Source organism: Micromys minutus, assembly GCF_963924665.1.
Source record: "Micromys minutus genome assembly, chromosome: 2".
NCBI classification, from domain to species: Eukaryota; Metazoa; Chordata; class Mammalia; order Rodentia; family Muridae; genus Micromys; species Micromys minutus.
In genome coordinates, this window is record NC_137971.1 from 40605041 (window position 1) to 40625585 (window position 20545).

The 20545-nt window shown below is 39.9% G+C and overlaps 1 protein-coding gene across 1 annotated transcript in view; it reads right to left on the bottom strand.

Annotated features, from left to right (window-relative positions):
- The window catches only part of TRPM6 (transient receptor potential cation channel subfamily M member 6), a gene marked incomplete at both ends in the record, with an annotated part of 141027 nt that overhangs the window by 102539 nt on the left and 17943 nt on the right, over nt 1-20545 (bottom strand). Inside the window, 6 exon segments of the mRNA XM_080912911.1 lie at nt 1483-1607; nt 2127-2340; nt 7872-8049; nt 9637-9649; nt 9652-9674; nt 14060-14133. Coding sequence (XP_080769037.1) covers nt 1483-1607; nt 2127-2340; nt 7872-8049; nt 9637-9649; nt 9652-9674; nt 14060-14133 — 627 coding nt within the window.

A 20545-nucleotide genomic window follows, 5' to 3' on the forward strand; every position in this document is an offset into this window, starting at 1 on the left:
GAGCCTTCATCCTCCCAATGTGTAGGTGTGGCATCCACTGGTCCTATGCAGATGCTCTTTGTCTGATGGTCATCACAGTTATATGTCCCTCAATTTCCCCCCTTCACTTTGGCACTGAGCTTTATCCCTACAACTGAATTGATTTGGAGCATCACAAAGCTGATTTACAGACCACACAAAGCAGCCCTCAGACCAACAAATCAAGAGCCAGATTTACAAATCCTAAAAAATGTATAATAAATACCAAATAAAAACTTTCAATTTACAAAGAAGAAGAAGAGGAGAAGGAGGAGGAGGAGGAGGAGGAGGAGGAAGAGGAAGAGGAAGAGGAAGAAGAAGAAGAAGAAGAAGAAGAAGAAGAAGAAGAAGAAGAAGAAGAAGAAGAAGAAGAAGAAGAAGAAGAAGAAGAAGAAGAAGAGAAGGAGAAGGAGGATGAGGAAGAAGAAGAAATGAAATGGACTCTGGCAATGGCTCAGGGGGCTCCATCCATTCCCTTCCAACAGACACAGATGCAGGGATCTGGAAAGATGGGTCATATAGCAGAGAGCTTATTAGGACCTGAATTCAATCCCCAGAGTGCACATTTAAAAAAGAGAGAGAGAGAGAGAAAGCAGGGGAGGGGAGGTGGAGAAAAAAGCCAAGGTTTTTGTCCATGTTTGTAATGCCAGTACTGGGAAGATAAAATTGGCAGATCCCTGGTGTTCTGTGGCTGGGCTGCGTAGCCTACTCAGTAAGAGGCCCATATGAGATGCTATCTCAAAAGAAAGAAATGGGGGGCATGGTAGGACACCTGAGGAATGGCACCAATGTTGTGTTCTGGCCTCCCCACAAGTCTACAATATGTGCATGCACATGCCCACACACCATCAAAACACAGGGATGAATGAGGCAGAGCAGAGTGAGCTGGGGCAAGAGAACTAGAAGGGGCCAACTAAACAGTGTACTGTACTCGGTGCAAAACACTGCAAGTTTCTACACATCGGCTGGGTGAAGGATGGACCCACTGAAGAGCTTACAAGAAGAACTAGAGGAGCATGGTCTGATGTATATTTTACATGAATTATTCAGCTGTTGTACTGAGACTAGACTATAACAGAAGACAAGAATGAGAGGAGGAAAGACTCTTACAAGCATTTGGATGTCAAAACATGGCCGCTTGCATCTGCCAAATACGACACTGGATGGAAAAAATAATTAATCGTCTGGAAATATTCTGAAAGTGCAGCTAAGAGTTGATTGACAGGTCAAGTTTGAGACATAACACAAAGCGATCCCTCTAGGCTTAGTCCAAGCTTTTTGGCTTTGGCAGTTGTGAAACTGAGCTGGCATTTTGTGAGATAGAGTGACAAATGTAGCAGGAAAACAGACGACAGTTTGGGATTTATTACATTTGGGGTATCTTATCAACATTTGGGTACATTGTAAAGCTGACAACTGAGATAGATATCCCTTTCCCTCTGATGTAAATTATTTTCTACTCACATCTTTTCCAACCAGCTCTCTCTGGTTCTCAATGACACCCCAAGGAGGGATTCCAACTGTCCAGATTTTCCTCAAAGACATAGAGGAAAGGGCTTTTAGGGCATCCCCAACATGCTTGGACACTCCTATGAAATCAGAGTAGAATCGAGTTTGAGCTCACAGATCATGCTAAGCAATGATCCTGATAGACACAAACAGACAAGCACATGTAAAACATCATTTTTTTTAAAGTAGGCTCCAAGCACAATCGAATTAGATGCGGGCTTCTTGGCTGTCTCTCTCCTCTCTTAGCCTCTCTACTTCTTACTACTGAACAAGGAGCTAAATAGTTCTCCTCTTCTTTGACCGATTCTAACGGTAGACACTACTCTTGCCCTCTTGCCTTTCTAGAATGCCCCATGCTCTGCTTGACATCATGATCATTCTAGTGTTCTTCAGTGTACCAGTAAACTAACCTGCAGATTACCTCTGATGTAAAAGCATGAGGTTCAGACACCACTGTGTTGGAGGTGGGTCTTTTGGTTTGCTTTGGTTCGTCTTTCTCCCTACTATCACCATATATTCTGTGAAGTGCTGCAGAGTCTACCTAACTCACAGTTAGAAAGGGGGAAGGAAAGAAGGAGGGAGTCAGGCGTGAGCTTTACCTGAGTTTATGCCTTCTGTAATTATCCATGCTCCTGTGGTCTCTGCAGCTTTGACCAGACCCTGGCTGAAGGTCTCTTTGAGCTTGGAGGGCATACTGAAGTTCTGAAGACCCCCATGAACAGAGATCACAAGCTTCGGCAGCTCCATGTTCCACTCTTTCAACATTAAGTGCAACAGATGATCTGATTTTGTATCCCAAGAAGTTCTAATGTACTGGAAGAACAGCACAGAGCCATCAACAGAACTCAGGGAAGCATGCTAGACAGTAAAGACAATAAACACACAGGAGACCCACTAAGGTAGCTACAGCTTGGCCAGATGTATCCAGGGCCTCTCTAGAAGTATAACTTCATCTAACGGAAATATTTGCTTTTAAAGGTTCTATACTCCCTCCAACTTCCTTCTGGAAAAAAGCTTCCTCCAGTTGGAGGTTTGGTCTCCACAGTTCTTCAGAAGACTGAAAGTGAGGGAAAGACAATACTTCATCACTTCATCGGTGCATCAGCAAAGCCATTTGGAGGGAGCTTTACAAAGCAGATAAAATGTGACTCTTTATAGAGGACATGAATTTGCACTTCCTTGATTGTTTTCATATGAAAGTTTTTAAAAATTTAGAAGCATGAACATATATAGAATCTTTTAGTGTACCCACCAACAATTTCTTTGCATATGATTATTCCTATGAGAAATTAAAAAGAAAGTAAGTGCACTCAACAGGAACATAGCACGAATGTCCTCTGGGAGGCTCCACTCAGCAGCTGACTCAGACATTCAGACACGCACAGCTAAACAGTGGATGGAGCTTGGGAACTTTTATGGAAGAATAGGAGGAAGGATTGTGAACCCTGAAAGGGATAGGAACTCCACGGGAAATCAACAGAGTCAACTAACCTGGACCCTTGGGGCTCTCAGAGACTGAACCACCAAAGACCATACACAGTCTGGACCTAGGTCTCCCTGCACATAGGTAGCAGATGTGCAGCTTGGTCTTCGTGTGAATTCAGAACAGGGGCTGTGAAATGAGCAGGGGCTGTCCCAAACGCTGCTCCCCATCAGTGGATACATTCTTCCAACTGGGCTGCCTTGTCTGGCCTCAGTGGCAGAGATGTGCCTAGCTCCACAGAGACTTGAAGTGCCAAGGTAGAAGGATACCCAGTGAGCTCCTATCCCCCCAGAGGAAAAGAGGGCAGGGAGGGAAGGATTATGGGAGAGGGTAAACAAGAGGGCACTGTGAACAGGATATAAAGTGAATAAATTTTAAAACGTTTAAAAAACATGCAAATAAAAAATACTGTGTTCATTTTTGAGAGTGCAAGTCAAAGAAAAATCAGTAAAGTCACCTGGGAGAGCCGCTGATTCAATGCAGCTGGCCTGACATTACAGGGCATGACTGGCTATAAGCCACTTAAGTTCTCCACAGTTAGGCAAATTTGCCTTCTTCAAATGCAATACTAACCAACAAGTAGGAATAAGCCAGTGTTATGAATAGAAAGGTGGGCATTAGAAATCCATGCATTCTAGGTCTATGCCAAAAGAAATGATGTGTGGAGCCTTCCACACAAGCAAGTATAATTACTACCACAACAGACTCTGAAATGATGTCAACAATTTAGTTTACTATTTGTCTTTGAAGTTGCTACTATGGGACCACTTCATTTCATAATAGAAATATTAGAATTTCTGACCAACCTATATGCAATAGGAAGGATAGAAAGTTAATCAGAATCCTATGTATGAGAGAGGCCACTGAGCTACCAGGGGACACAGCACACTGCAGTGGGAGGACCAACATAGGCAGACCCTTCCTAAATGGTTTTGTTGCTGAGACCGGTGGGCAAGGGCAAAGGAGCAGCCCAGTTCCTGTGCCCAGCTCTTCTCTCAAGTGAGCCTGTCTTCACCTCTAAATCTTTCCCATACTAGATGATACTGCTTTTTGGAGAAACATCTCTGAAGAACTAAGCTATTAGTCCTGGCCTCTGCAAACAGAACACTGCTTCTATTTCTTTTGGAACTCATTCCCCCAGGCAGAACCTAATAGGCAGGTTTGTAGAATCAGGTGAGAAGGATTTTGGGAAGGGAGCTACAATAAAGGAAAACACTCTCAAGCTTTGGTGCTGTTCCTCATGAACCGAAAGAGAGAGGAAGCCTGGGCAGCTGTACCATGCTGAGACATGTAGTAAAATCCACTCCTGTAAACAACACTGTAACATAAGGACAGCCAAAAGCTGAGTCTAAAACCAGCTGATTCTAGGGGCTAAAGAGATGGCTCAGGGGTTAAGGACACTACCTGATCTTCCAGAGGATGCAAGTTCTCAATTCCTAGAGTTACAACCATCTGCTACTCCAGTTCCAGGAGATCTAATGCTCTCTTCTGACCTCAATGGGTGCCAGGCACACATGAGATACAAACATAAATACCGGCAAAATATCCTTACACATAAAATAAAAACAAAAACGCTAACTGTCATCAGATATCTCCAGCTGCATTTTTAATTTTCCGGAATGCTCTTTGGCCTTTGCACAAGACAACCAGCTGCTTCATTGGGGCCATTCACCTTGTTCACATTCAGGTCTCCAGCTTAACAGCTGAGTCAGTTTTCTCTACTGTTGAATGCCTTTCTCATTGCATGCTGTGTCCTTTCATAGAAGGTGTATTCACATTCCCTCAAAAAAACTGTGTTCTATTCTCATGGCATCTTCTTCCTCTGTGAGGCCTGAATATTTATTTCCTACCCCCATCCCAAACACAGTCCAAACAATGTTAATACAGGAAACCTATTTTCTTTGGGAGTATCCAGGCACAAAGTAAGTAATGAATACATAGAGAAAAGAATAGATGACAGCAGTTAAGAATAAACAGTATCTGGGTTGTGGGACAATAATAGAGCCCTTGGCTTGCACATAATATGCCTTGGGTTCTATCAGCAGTACCGCAACAAACAATAACAATGAGAGAAAGGTAGACAGACATATAGGCTAAGGACAAAGAAAGAGAGAAATGGCTCCACGGTAGAGTGCTTGCTGTTCTTTCAGAGGATTCAAGTTCAGTTCTTAGCATCCACAATAGGGCTAAAACAGCCTGTAACTCCAGCCCCAGGGTACCCAAGGTCCACTTCTGGTCTCCAACAGTACCCCTACACATGTGTCATACATTTCACAGACAGACAGACAGACAGACACACACACACACACACACACACACACACACACACACACAAATCAATCAATCAATCAATCAATTAATAAATAAATAAATATCTTAGAAAAAACAGCGAAAGGGAGGAGAATCAAATTTCAAGGAAAAATTGTGTGCAGGGCTCTCTAAGAATGAGATTGCAAAGTTTCTGTAAGGCTAAAGACCCTGTCAAGAAAACAAAACGGCAGCCAACAAATTGAGTAAAGATCTTTACCAGCTCCACATCTGATAGTACCCTAATATCCAAGGTATACATAGAACTCAAGAAGTTAGACATCAGAGAATCAAACAATTTTATTAAAAAATGGGGTACAGAGCTAAACAAAAAGTTCTCAATTGGGGAATATCGAATGAATGAGAAGCATCTAAGAAAGTGCTCTACATCATTAACCATCAGGGAAATGCAAATCTAAACAACCCTGAGATTCCACCTCACACCAGTCAGAATGGCTAAGATCAAAAATTCAGATGACAGCAGATGCTGGCGAGGATTTGGAGAAAGGGGAACACTTCTCCACTGTTAGTGGGGTTGTAACAACCACTTTGGAAATCAATCTGGCAGTTCCTCAGAAAATTGGACATAGTACTACCTGAAGACCCAGTTATTCCACTTCTGGGCATATACCCCAGAGACGCTCCAACATACAACAAAGACACATGCACCACAATGTTCATAGTAGCCCTATTTATAATAGCCAGAAGCTGGAAAGAACCCATATGTCCTTCAGTAGAACAATGGATACAAAAATTGTGATATATTTACACAATGGAGTACTACTCAGCTATCAGAAACAATGACGTTATGAAATACCTAAGAAAATGGATGCATCTAGAAAATATCCTGAGTGAGGTAACCCAGTCACAAAAGAAGAGACATAATATGCAGTCACTGATAATTGGATACTAACCCCAGAAAGCTCTAAACACCCCAAAAACAACTCACAGACTATATGAAGCCCCCCCCCAAAAGTAAACCTCAGTTTTTCTTAGGGAAAAAAATGCATAGCACCCTCTCAAAGTGTGGTACACCTGGACCTCAAATCATTAATAATCCAAGAGGTAAGAAGATAGCCTTGTGGATTTTTGGTATTTAAAAATCATTATGTTTAATCTATACACAACAAGAAAACTTTGACTATTTCTGTGTTACATTTTGTTTTACATGTATATACTTTATGCTTATTGTAACTAGTAAGATTTCAATGCATATTATCAAACCTTTAAAAAATTAAGTACTGACAAAAATATACTCATCAAGTTTTATGACAAAATGCCTTTTAAAATCTGTACATGTATCTCTGTTTTTTTAAATAAAAAACTTGGCAATTTTTGGTTAAAAAATAATAATTAGGCTCCAAAGCAGATTGGGAAATGAGGGGTATTTTTCTGCCCTAATACAGAAATAAGCACACATAGTCAAATACAAGAGGGTGAGTAGCCCTACATGTGGATTCCTCTAGAACTGCACTACAACCCTATGATGAGGAATTCTGATGTCACCTGCAGAACATGACTGGCATTCAGCTTTCCTGAGGTTGCTCCACTTGGGAAATAAGCTACTAAGAAAACAGCAGGTAATTATCATCCACAGAAGAGAATGCCTAAGGGCAAGTGGACCTGTTAACACTGTATGCTACAATTTGGATCTATGGGATCCTTAAAAGCACATTGTTAAATGCCTACTCACCAGCCTGCATCATTAATGGGACATGTTAGTAGCTGTAGAACGTGGGGCCTAGTGGGAAGACGTAAGGTCACTGGGGGTGCACCCTGCAAGGATATTGTTACCCTTGTCCCCATCCCCTACTTCTTCCAGGCTGCTGTTAAAATCTGGCTGTGCCCTGCCCAAGGTCACAGGACACTGTAAAATTAGTGTTCCGGGCTACACCTTTCCCTGAGCGACTCCATTTTACAAGCACTATACAACTCCACTTGCCTGTAAATGCACTGGTAGGATGACTTCACCTTGCTGGCCACATAATCAGCACAAGGAACAGACTGACAAACTTACCCTAAAATTTAAAAAGGTGCCAAACTATAAACTTATAGAGTTAACTGAAATGAAAGGAAAACATTGCTGTGTTAAAGTCATATTAAAAAAAAACTAATTTTGAGAACTTATTAGACACACCAAGCTGAAGGGGCATAACATCCTCACCTGGATCCAATAGTCCAGAAGCCACCTAACAGTAAAACAGTGATGAGTTCTATTAACCTGTCATGTGACCACCCTCAGAGTTAGTCAAAGGACAAGCAATCACAGAACTCAACAACTGTTCCAGGAGCTTCAGCTCATCTCAGTCCCTGCTGCTACTATAACTATTAAAATTATCATCTTTTCACCCATCTCAACCTAGTCCTGTACCTGAGATGCAGACAATGCCTCTCATACCTAAGAGAAGAAAAGACCAGGCTAGATTTGACAATGGATCAATGACAGGCTCCCTTCTCAATAAAGCCACACTGTGTGGCTCTCTCTCCTTGGGAGCATGCAGGCAAGGTTTTTTTTTGTTTAAAATTAGTGAAATGGTTTGGGTGATCAGCAAACCTTCGAATGGTAGATATGTTCTCCATCTTGGAAATTGATGGTGCCGAAGGTATCTGTAGGGCTTTTCACTGTGTGCTTCTCAACAGACCAATGCTCGTTTCCATTGTCCTCAGTGGCTGAGAGGCTCCAAGCATGGTCTAGCCCATGGTGATCTTGAATCAGCCGTCCACAGTAGCACCTAAACCCCAGAAAACAAGTCAGCAGAACAGAAAATTGCTGCAACATTTCCAATCCTTGACAGCAAGCACCTTTACCCTGTAAGCAACCTCTCCAGTCCCTGCTTCTCCTTGCTAATAGTCCATCAGCCAAAAAAGGAAAAAAAAATCATCAGCATGTAGAAGTACACTTTATTTCTTGTCCTTGTTTTCTTGTGTTTTTCTGATTTGCTTGACTTTTTTGTTTCTAAGATGGATTCTCAACACAATACTCAGCCTAGTCTTGAACTTTTAGTTTTGGATTGAAGTAATTCTTCTGCCTCAGCCTCCTAATTAGGCCACTAGATGCTACTCTATCTCCTTTTAAATAAAAGTAATTAGATTGAAGAAAACAAAAGCTCTCACTATTGATAAAGTATTTCGGTATTCATCATTCATCTTTTCCCTTCACTTTATAACTATTAATACACAATATATTATAAAACTTGTGAAGTTCACTCTGTGAAAAACAAAAATCTTTACCATGGTCTCATATATGTATATTTATTAATAAATAATATTATATGCTCAGATCAGTCTACATAGAAATATTAGTCAAGATAGAAGTAGAATTATAAATGCACCAAATTTGTCATTCTTTTCTCATTCAGAATATTAGATATGACTAAGTAACATACACATTCATCAATAAGAATGCAAATATTGGGCTTGACACACAGCTCAATTGGATTACATGCCTTAGCATGAAAGAAGCCCTGGGTTTGATCGCCAGTGCCACAAACAGCAGGCATGGTGGTTTGCACTAATAACTTCAGCACTACAAAGGTGGAAAAGGGAGAGTCAGAAGTTCGAGGTTTTCCTTAGCTAGTTTAATAGTATCTAAATAATCAGTTTAAGGACAGCCTAGGCTAAATAAGACCTTGTCTGAAAAACAAGAAAGAAGCCAGTAAGTGTGATGATGAGGACCTCTAATCTCAGCTACTGGTGAGACTGAAACCAACAAATTAGAAATTAAAGGCTTCCTTAGGCAAGTTAACAAGACTTTAAGGATGCCTCAAAATTTAAAAATATAAAAATTAAATGTAATGTTTCCCACATGTTTTAGGTAGTAAGTTCTAGTCAAATATCTTAAGATGTTTGCATGTCTCAATAGCTCAGAACTTCTATTAGCTTCAAGCACCATGTTCAAGAAAGTCAAAAGAGAATGAACACACACACTCACACACACACACACACACACACACACACACACACCTTTTGTGCTCCTATCCTTTTAAGAGGAAGCTAACAGATGCCTTACCCTTGAATATCTAAAAGCAGACTGACACATTTGTCATCCATTAATCAACAGAGCTGTTTCTATTGATTCAACCAGTACATGGCTGCCAATTTCCTCCTCACTGTTCCATGGGTGTTGCTCCCAAAGCTGTATGTGCTACTTAAGAAGACAATATTCCCTGATGAAGAAGACTACTCTAAGATTTATGAGGAGCTGAGCTCCCTGGCTAGAACATCCCCAAAAGCTCTTGAGACATAAAGAAACTCCCCCTAGTACTTTTCAACACACTTCCTCAAAACAAAAAAAAATCTGATTTTTCAGAAAGCTTCACCTGACTAAATCTGGCAGGTTTGGCAGCCTGGAGTACATCTGAGTCAAAGAAATAAAGTTATTGTTAGTTTACTAATATATGTAATAGTAACTTAATGCTTACTAGTAAATATTTATCATGTTCAAGTCTGAAAATTGGAATTTGCTAAATATTCATGCATCACTTACTTTCCAAGTCATTCCCTGTGTATGATTATACTGTAGAAACAATGATAAAATTAATAAAACATGAACTACGACACCAAAATACATAGATTTCAATATGATTGATGCAATGATTCTCCTAAGCCACAGCTCTCAGACTTAAAAATAATTTTAAACAGTCGATGATTGTCTTAGCTGATATAGCTAAAGTAGCTCATGGTACCTGGTGCACTGCAAAGCAAGTACTGAAAGTAGTACACTAGTTGCTTTGCCCACTGCTGTGACAAAATACCTAATAAAGGCAACTTAAGGAAGGAAGGGTTTACTTTGGCTCACAGTTTGAGGGGATACAGTCCATCGTGGTGGCCAGTCATGAAGGCAGGAGTGTGAGGCAGCTGCTCACACTGTGTCAGTAGTCAGACACCAGAAAGAACAAAGATGCACACTCTTTCTCCTTTTATTCATTCAGAGACCAGCCTCTGGGAAATACATGTACCAACCACATTCTAGGTGGATCTACCATCCTCAGTTAAATGTCTCTGGAAATAGTCTCGTAAACACACCCAGAGTTGTGCCTCATTAATTCAGTAGGTGATTATTAATTGGGTCAAACCGAAGCTGACGATGGAGGTTAGCCATAGTAGGTAACTATCATTATTATTGTTGTTGTTTTCATTGCTACTGTAATTTCTAAACACTGAATATAACAGAGCTCTAGGAAATCAAGTAATAAAACATATTTTAAAATATTTTAAGTCATAAAACAGGACCAGTGATGAAGGTCAGTCGACAGTGTGCTTGTGTAGCACACCCAAGGCCTTGGGTTCTATCACTAGTATCTCATAAACCGGGTATGATGACACACACATATAATTCCTACACTCTAGAGGTGGAATGAGGAAGATCAGAAGTTCAATGTCATGCTCTTTGACATACTGAATGAAGACCATCCCAGGCTATAAGAGATTCCCTCTCTCTCTCTGTCTCTCTGTCGCTCTGTCCCTCTGTCTCTCTCTGTCTCTGTCTCTCTATCTCTGTGTGTGTATGTGTGTCTGTCTGTACATGCATACATGAGTATCTGTATGTGTATCTGTGTGTATACCAATATCAAATCAAATACTGCTGTTGATCCACTCCCATGCCTGTCTAATGTCACTCTGTTTCATTAACACTTTTTTGTCGTATGTTTTATTTGTTTGGTTTTATTTGATTCACTTGGTTTGGTTTAGTGTGGTAGGTTTTAGTTAGTTTGATTTGTTTGGTTTGGTTTAGTTGGTTTGACTGGTTTGATTGAGCTGGCTTGGTTAATTTGCTTTGGTTTGTTTGCTTTGGTTATTTTAATTTGATCTTCTTTGGTTTTGCTTGGTTCCGTTAGCTTACTTTGGTTGGGTTTAGTTTGTTTTAGATGATTTTGTTTGGTTAGCTTAATTTGCTTTGCTTTGCTTTGCTTTGCTTTGACTTTGACTTTATTTCTTTAGCACAGTCCTAAGAATGAACTTCAAGGCCTTACACATGCTAGGTTCTGCCACAAAGCTCCAGGCCCAATTTTCATCATTATACATCACATCTCAAAGGCAAAGCCTCTATTTTCAATCTTCTTTCATGTTCTATTATACTTTTCTTGGCTGGGGAATCTGTGAAGTCCTAGGTTCCATGTCTGGTATCAAAGAAAATCAACAAATAGATTGATTGATAGGTAGATAGATAGATAGATAGATAGATAGATAGATAGATAGATAGATAGATTTTTTAAAAGAAGGGTTGAAATTGCTTTTTTTGCTGGACACATATATATCAATATAAATTTTAAATCTCTTGAAAAATCTTTCAAGACTTTGATGAGCATTTTATTGAATTTATAAAATGAGTTAGGACTTAATATACATATAATTACTTATAATAAGTTAATGATATATAAATATATAATATATATAATTAATAATAAAGTTTTTAATAATAAAGTTTTCTCTTTATAATTCAGAAAAACTTCCAAGATAGATTTATCAATCATCCTAATTTCAATGTAATGAAATTTTAAAAACTATAGTTTTTCAAGAGGAGAAAAAAAGGTATTGCTTATAAAATTAGGAGAAGTGTAAGATGCTTAGAGTCTGACATTCTAGCTTTCACTTCTCCTGTACTATCCTTGATGTCTTTTCTTAAAATTAAGGAAAAAGGAGAAGTTAAAATCAAGCCTATTAGGTTTGCTGTCTTATTAGGAGCTAAAGAAATACTAATAAAGAGAAAATTTTTGTTCATGGTAAACAGAGAACTACTGGTTTTACTGTGTGACTCTGACCCCACCCCATCCCCAGGCTAATGCTTTGAATGTTGGAATTCCAGTCCGACAGCCCAAGGCTTGTGGTGTTGGTTAAAGGCTTGCAACCTTCAGGAGGTGAGGCCTGGCTGGCAGAAATACTTCACTTAATGGCCTGCTCTTGAAGGTAATGACTTACCGCTCATTCCAACCACAGTTTCTGTTTTCTTGTATGAACAGTGTAAACAAGATCTTGCCTCACCCGGGTGACAGAGTAGACTACCCTACATGTTATACTGAGACAAAGTCAATCCTTCCTCCGAAAATGCTTTCTTCCCGAATTGCGTTTATCTGTTTTGTCACATGGTTGAGAAGTGAGAGATACATTACCAACTTCCTACCCATGGTACTGGCAAAAACAAGTAAGCCATGCTTCTTGAGATTCTTGCTAGAGCCCAAGAAAATAGACTGTGTAAGAATGACCACAGTCATCTATTACATATTTTGGCATCACGTGAACATAGAGACATGGTTATTTTCCTCTGTAAATGTAGAAATTCTTTCATGGGTCTTTCATAGGATTATGGTCAGTGGAGCCAGGCACACTGGCATGTGTCTGTAGTTCCAACACCCAGAAAGCTAAGGCAGGAGAATGATGAATTTAAGGCCAACTAGGGCTGCATACTGAGAACCTATCTTAAAATAAATATGTATCTTTTCTCTGAAACTGGAGGCTGATGGTAGAGGCCCATGGACACTAAGTGAACGCTCAAACACTGAGCTCTGTTTCACACCCAACACTTTCCTTGCATCTAAGGAAGTGTGGTTACACACTTCATATTTTGACACTGTTCCTGACATCCGAAGAGATGATGAAGACGATTTTCCACTTAAAGTGAATGGAGTGACTTGGACCTCAGTCTGCTCTACCCTATGCCTATCATCCCATCACATGATACTATAAAAGATGAATGGAAAGAGGGGAAAAACAGTGTTACCTTGGCATCCTATAAACATTTTATAAATAGATGAAATGAGAATTTCCAATCACTGGGATTTCCAACCACGGGTAATTCAGTGAGGGTGGGACTAGTCAATGTTTAACAAAGGCAAAGAACACCATTTTAATCCTTGCCAAAGAACCTTACCATGCACCCCATATACTCATGACTTCTAAAGTTTAAATGCATACAAGGCCAACGGCACAAGGAATCTAAAATAGACTAGCTACCTAATTAAAATATTTCTTTTCTATTTCCCTATCAATTTTCCATCAGGTCAATGACATCCAGTCCTAACCTCATGAACCTGATTACCCTGAGGAATTTTCCGTAGACCTTTCTTTCCCTGCTTTTCACCAGCAGCTGCCTTGCTGACCTTTGTCCTACAAGTGGAGTTTCCATAGGGTTGCCCAGAACTCAGAGTTCTCAAACTCACCCCTGCTGCCTACAATCTACATACACATAAAGCCCCCAGAGGAAAACATAACTAAGTCTGGTGACTTCTTGGATCTCTGCAATGTCTGTAATGTGTCCTTAACAGTTATCATGTCCCATGGATACTTTACTTGGGATAAAGAATAGTCACAACATTTGGAATATTCAATATGAAGATAGTAAAAATTATTTGCCCAAACTTGGGTTACAGCCTAATACTTCTATGTCACATGTCCTGCCCCCAAGAGGAACTACAGTGCCACGTGGAATGGAATCCACCACAGACAGTGTAATGCTGTTGATACATGTGATGTTTCCTCTTTTGAATTGATTACTTCTTTAAATAGACTTTTTGGGCCTGGCAGCTATTACAGGGTAACTGACAAAATCCCTTCTCTTATTGGATTTTCTACAGTACCCATGGCATGTTTTTATGGAGTAAAGGAAGAAATGCATTGAGATGAATAAATACATCATTCCATAGATATCATCAAAACCTCTACATAAGTGATATTTCTAAATTTCTTCAAACAGCACTCAACGTACTGTTGCTTTAAAAAAAGAATGTAATTTAAAGTAAGCTGTACCTGTGAGGTTCCTCTGAGCTGGGTATGAATTTGTTGCATTCTCTCTTGTAGAATACTCCTTCAATCCAGGATTTCTGAAACAGGGAAAAACATAACCTGTGATCTGTTTGAATGAAGTGAGAGTATGGCATAGCTATGATAAATTAGGTAGGCAAGATATGCATAATTATCATGATCTTCATTAAAATACCAAGATGAGGAGCTGAAGACACAACTCAGTAGACAGAGTGCTTGTTGAACACGCATGATGCCCTGAGACCAGATCCCTAGCACTCAGCAGAAAAGCCAGGTGAAGATCTCTGGGGCTTACTGAAAGCTAATCTAGCTGACTTAGCAATAGGGGAAGACACCTATGTCAGTTTCTGTCTACCCATGCACAAACACACTTACACACACAAACACACACACACACACACACACACACACACACACACACACACGAGGCCAAGACCGACCAAACCAAAGTAGGCTAAGCACTCAGCAGCATCTATAGTCAAATGGTCACACAAAATAAAAATTAATTCATGCAGAATCTCTTCTTGAGTAACAACATCTTAGTAAGGCTGTAACTCGTGTTCCCTGAAACCTGTTAAGACTTATTTCCATGTCATGTGCCACTATCCTACCACATGAATATGATACTCTCAATACTTTAAACTCATCACTTATTACATCCCAATGTGGCTAAGATTTCAAAAGACTGGAAAGTATATGAAGGCACAGTGTGATCCTGACAATTTCTTTAGATAGTCTGTGAGCACAGCTTCCCATTGGCAACATCACTTCATGGTACAAAACCTACATGGGGGATTGAGATTCGCTGTTCCTTCTAACAAAGTGCCTTCCATCCTACAAAATTCAAGCCATATCCAACCTCCTCTATAAACAGCACTCAAAGTCTGGAAACAGAAGACACTGAACCCAAATAACATATATGTTTGGATTTGTCAAAGTGTGAGAATATCTTTTGATTTATTTTATTTATTCATTCTAAGTTTGTTTAGTATGTAAAGATGGTTTGCCTGCAGATGTGTATATGCACCACATGTATGCTTAGCTGCTGCACGAAGCCAAAAGATGGTCTCATATCTCCTTGAGTTGGAGCTGTAAGCCACCAACCACATGGGTTTTGAGAACTGCAACCAAATTCTCTGAAAGACTATCAAGTGCTGTTAACACTGAGTCAACTCTTCAGCTCCCTCATGATATATTCTGATACCATAAAGCCTAAGATTAGAAGTGTGGATATCACTTTAGACATCCATGCAAACTATAACAAAATGGGAGGGATGTACTCTAATCCTCAGTCTGAGAGCTTACTGCCGAATACAACAATGACAACAGAGTCAAGATCTTAATCAGAACAGAGATGGGGCAGTTGGATCTTGTGCATTTAACATCAGTATCTATTCAAGCAAAACTCACAAAATGAAGGCCAGGGTCACCTCAACTCTGTCTGTCCTCTTAACCCTTTTACATAGTCTACAACTATTTTTATGCATTAAGTAGCATTCAACAAACCAGAGAAACCACTAAAAATATTAATCTGGAAAAATACAAAGTTTCAGAATTTAAAACTAACTAAATGGACCTGAGTTCATGATGTCTATTATTACAATCATTTAGAATCCTTAAACCCCATCCCTATAAGAAACATTAACCTACCTACTCTACATTCACATTAAATATCTAATTTTTGTGAAGCATCAACAAAAGTGCTATAGGGGCATTAATATGTCCTCAAAGAATTTCTCCTCAACTCTGAATTTTGAAATATTTGAATTTATTAAATAATTGAAAACTCCTTTGTACAGCCCTCTATGCTAAGCACTGGGACTCCTGTAGATTCCTGATATTAAGAAGTGGAAAGGGGAAAGAAGTAAAGACTGACATAACACCTCATAGGTACAATGGACTGTTACAGAGCATTGTAAACCAGATACAACACCATTCAATTGGTGCCCCCACTATTTCAGAAACTGAGGATCAACCGGTTCCAAGAGACCAGACTAGGTAGCACAGCAATATGCTCCCTCCACATACAGGTTCATAAATAAACAAACAAATAAGAGGCTGCAGATATGGGCCCCAGTTTAGGAGTTTCTATAAACATACTAAGCAAGCTGATATCAGCCCATTCCTTTTTTAAAAAATATTTATTTCTAGTTTTCATGCAAATGAGTGTTTTGCCTGCATGTATGTAAGGGCACTGCATGTGTGTCTGGTGCCTCCAGACGCCAGATGAGGGCCCTGGAGCTGGAGTCACGACAGTTGTGAGTAACCATGTTTGTGTTGGGATCAAACATTCTCTGAGAGCAGCCAGTGCTTTTAACTGCTGAGCCACCCCTCCACCCTTTCAGCCTATTCTTTTCAAGAACTAGATAACAGCTCTGTGATGAGACTTTCTGACCAAAGAACTCAATATTTTTCATATCGGTTTTCTCATGTGCAAAAATAGAAATGATAGCCAAGGCTAGCTCATCTGGGTACCCAGTTTAGTGGTAGAGTGTGTGCTTATCATTGGGGTTCAATACTAGCACTAAAATAAATAGTTGACTCCATCACAGAGCTATTGAGAAGTTTTTCCTTGAAAGCTTGGATTTCTTCCAAGGCCTTACTGGGTCTCTATAAACCTTGACTATTATCATTAGACATAATACAGGGTAAAATTAGCTTTAGGTTGTTAGCAACCCAACTCCCATGTATTTTTGCCACAGAACAGTGTGGGACCCTCTAACTCTCCCTCACAGAACTCCTCATAATATGATGTAATGGCCTTATCTGCCCATTTATTTCTCCTTAAACTCCAGGAGATATAGACCTAGTGCCAGTCATTGATGTTGGTCTAGGCTCCAACCCAAGTACTGCTGAATGAACAACAAAATGGACATATTCAAAAATAAAGCTGCAGGTACCATTGCACAGAATTTTCCTTTCAAAGGTATAGCCAGGAAGACTGTGATATAACAAAAACATAGAAACTTCCTTCCTGCGCTTCCTGTATCTCAGATGTACAGCAAAGGCCTCTGATCCCAGTGTTCAGGAAGCCAGGACAGAAAGAAGGATAGTTCAAAGCCTGCCTGTGCTACATAGTGAAGATATGGCACTGTAGCTGCCACCATGGATTGAGTATTCTTTCTTCTTTCTTTCTTCCTTTCTTTCTTTCTTTCTTTCTTTTTTCTTTCTTTCTTTCTTTCTGACTTTACTTTTATTTTTATTTTTCTTTCTTCCTTCCTTCTTTTCTTCTTTCTTGTCTCCCTTCCTTCCTTTTCTCATTCTTTTATTCATTTTTATTTGACCTTGAAGGAAGAAAAGGCAGAGCAGAAACAGTGTTGACCTTAGTTTTCTTCACCCCAAGGTAAAATTAACTTTTATATTCAATCTTAGAACCGAAGTAAAAGTGGGAAAAAAAAACATCTAGAGACAGGCCCTGAAACAGCCACCAGCCATGAACGGGCTGGCTCATGGTATTGGTTTTCTCTTTGCTGTGCTGATGAATGAAATACGCACTGTCACATGCCTGACAAGGGCTCTACCACTGAGCCACACTCCCAGGCGCTAGGGCGTGGAGTAGTTTCAGAACACAGATTCTCTTTGGAGAATCTCTGAAGACAGTCTTAGAGGACGCCCTTTGTTTTTAAACCCAGCTCATTTGTATTAGCATCCATGGGGCTAAGTTACTGAGGTAACAGGAAATGAAGAGATGGATCATTTATTTTCTTCATAAAAATGTTTATACCTTCAGAAAGGTCACAAAACCTCTCCAATGAAGATGGCTTACTCCCACTTGGATCTCACCTGTTCTACACACACAGCACAGCAACAACAGGTTTAGCTACACACCTTCTGATACCTTTCTTTGCTAACTAAATTATGACCTACTTTAAAGGAAGATGCTATGCACCACAGATACAAGGCAGGAGCAGAGGGTTTGCTGAGCCTGTGTAAGACCCTGCATTCCAAACCTAGAACCTCCAAAAGAGAAAGAGACGAGCATTGTCTGGGCTAGAGTACTAAATCTGTAGATAAAACACTTACTTGCCATGCAACAATAAGGTCTTAGGTTCAAATTTCCAGTACCCACACAGCATGTGTGGGTGTGCACCTGTACTCCCAGCATGCTGGAGGCAGAAACAAGGAGTCCCTGGAACAATCTATGTGGCTAGACTAATGGTGTAAATGTGCACAGGGATCAAGTGAAAGACCTGCCTCCAATTATAAGATAGCAAGCAATCAAGATGCCCAATATCAACTTCCAGCTGCCATATACACAATCACACAGTGTACACACACACACACACACACACACACACACACACACACACACACACACACGGAGTAAAGCTGGTACAGGGAGAGAGATGAGAGCACAGAGGAAAGGAGGGAGACAGACAGAGAGACAAAGAGACAAGGAGACAAAGACCAGTCCTTGTAGATTCTACTTAAAGACGTCATTATCTTGGAAGTTACAATCTGTAGGGGAAAAAAATAGTTCAAATGAAAAAACAATTCCTTCCATCAAACTAAGTACCCCACAGATGAACCATCTGCTAGCTCAGGGAAGACAGGTCACTCTGAGAAAATTAGCTCCGGGAAGTGTTGTACACATATTGTATGAACTCTGCAAGGATGCCTCTTCTAAATTAACCAATACAGGAGAAACAATCTCAGGAAAAAAATAGCAACCTAACCTAAAAGGTCCAAGAATTTCATTTCTGTTCCACCAATACTACCATGGAGTGTGTTGATGGGTTTTGCTTTAAATATTCTTTCCAGAAGGCAGGATTTAATACATGCAGAAAGAAAACATAGAACTACCTTATTCTTTTTTCTCTTTTCTGACAGTAAAGTGAGCCATTTTTATATTAGTAATTTTTTGAAAAGGGAACATCAGCCAAATAACCTACAGGCCACTAAAATGCATTTTTTATCTGTTTAAGTTAAAGACAGTATGGAAAAATCATTTGGAATTTCAGAATGAATTTCTAGACTTTATGAACTCATAGGTAAATAAACAATACATTTTTGTTCACTTCACATGGCCAAATAGAAGGTTAGTGGCAAAGCCAGTGACCTCCACATATAATGACTTTGCAAACGGAAGTGATACCATGCCTTCAATGATATTCTTACATTACATTAAAGTCCTCAAACCCTCAAGATTTCAAATCTCCAGTTTCCAGTGTCACTGAAAGTTAACTTTCCCTCAGTGGTAACACACGGTGTCCAGTCTCTTAAGGAGGAAAAATGTAAACGTAAGACACTTGGGATCTCTGGGAGTGCTCAGTCTTTTTATAAGGAAACAGGAGGAAATAAAAACCTCATTTTTTGTTTTTTTTTAACAAGTGTCCTTGGATAATTAAATGTAGAGCTTTAGACGAAATGCCAGGATGTCTGTTTTGTAACAGTTCTAACCTGTTAAGACCTTCCAGGCAGATACATGAAAGGCCCTCTCACTTCTGATGTGTTGGCTATTAGCTCATGCACAAGCTGAGGAGCCTCTGCATTATAGAAGGTCATCAGCCACTGAGCTGCATCCTGGTTCCTACAGATGGTCTTTGTTTAATGCCTCCAAACAATCACATCAAACTTTCCAAAATGTCAGTAAGGCTCTACCCACGTCTGTTTCCTAGTCTGAGACACACTTTCTGGGATCACCTGACTATGTTACTTTTTGTATTGCTATGAAAAATACCTGACTAAACAACCTCTGGATGAAAGGTTAGTTCCGACTCACAGTTTCCAAGTGTCAGCCCACCACATAGTGAAGGCAGGGAGCAGGGAGCACAGAGGTCCTAGCCATCCAAGTAGAACAGAAAACACAGAGAGGTCAAGCTGAAGCCAGAGATGGATATCACCTTCACAGTCCACCCAAGTAACCCATTTTGGCTGGCTAAGCTATATATCCCAAAACAGCTTCACATGCACCAAAACAATGACACCAACAGGATCCCCAGCATCCCTGGAAACTACATGTTCACGTGATCTGTAGAAGGGAGTTTTACATTCCAAATATCACACCTATAAAATTACATGTTTAAAATAATTAACTAAAAGTTAAAAGAAATGTGACTTTCTAAAGAAATATATTGGATATTTCAGGGTAAGTGTTATTCATCGTTATTCACAGGGAATACTTGAGCTTTGATATAACACAACAGAAAGAACACAAGGACTTTGCTTCTTAAAGGTTGATGTATCTGGACATGGTGCACTGACTTATCAGTCTGGCACACATGAGACTGAAGCAGGAGGATTGCCAAGAGTTCCAGACCTTCTTGGGCTATACAGTGTCAACCTATCTCACACTGGGGGAGAGGGGAGCAGATAATTGGACAAATTCAAAATCTCTTTAAATAGCAGGACATGATTGTGTATGCCTTCAATCCCAATAGTCAGGTAGCAAAGGCAAGTGAATCTGTGAGTTTGGGGTCATCCTGATGTACAAAGCAAGTTACAGAATAGCCAAGCCTATATGGAGAGAAC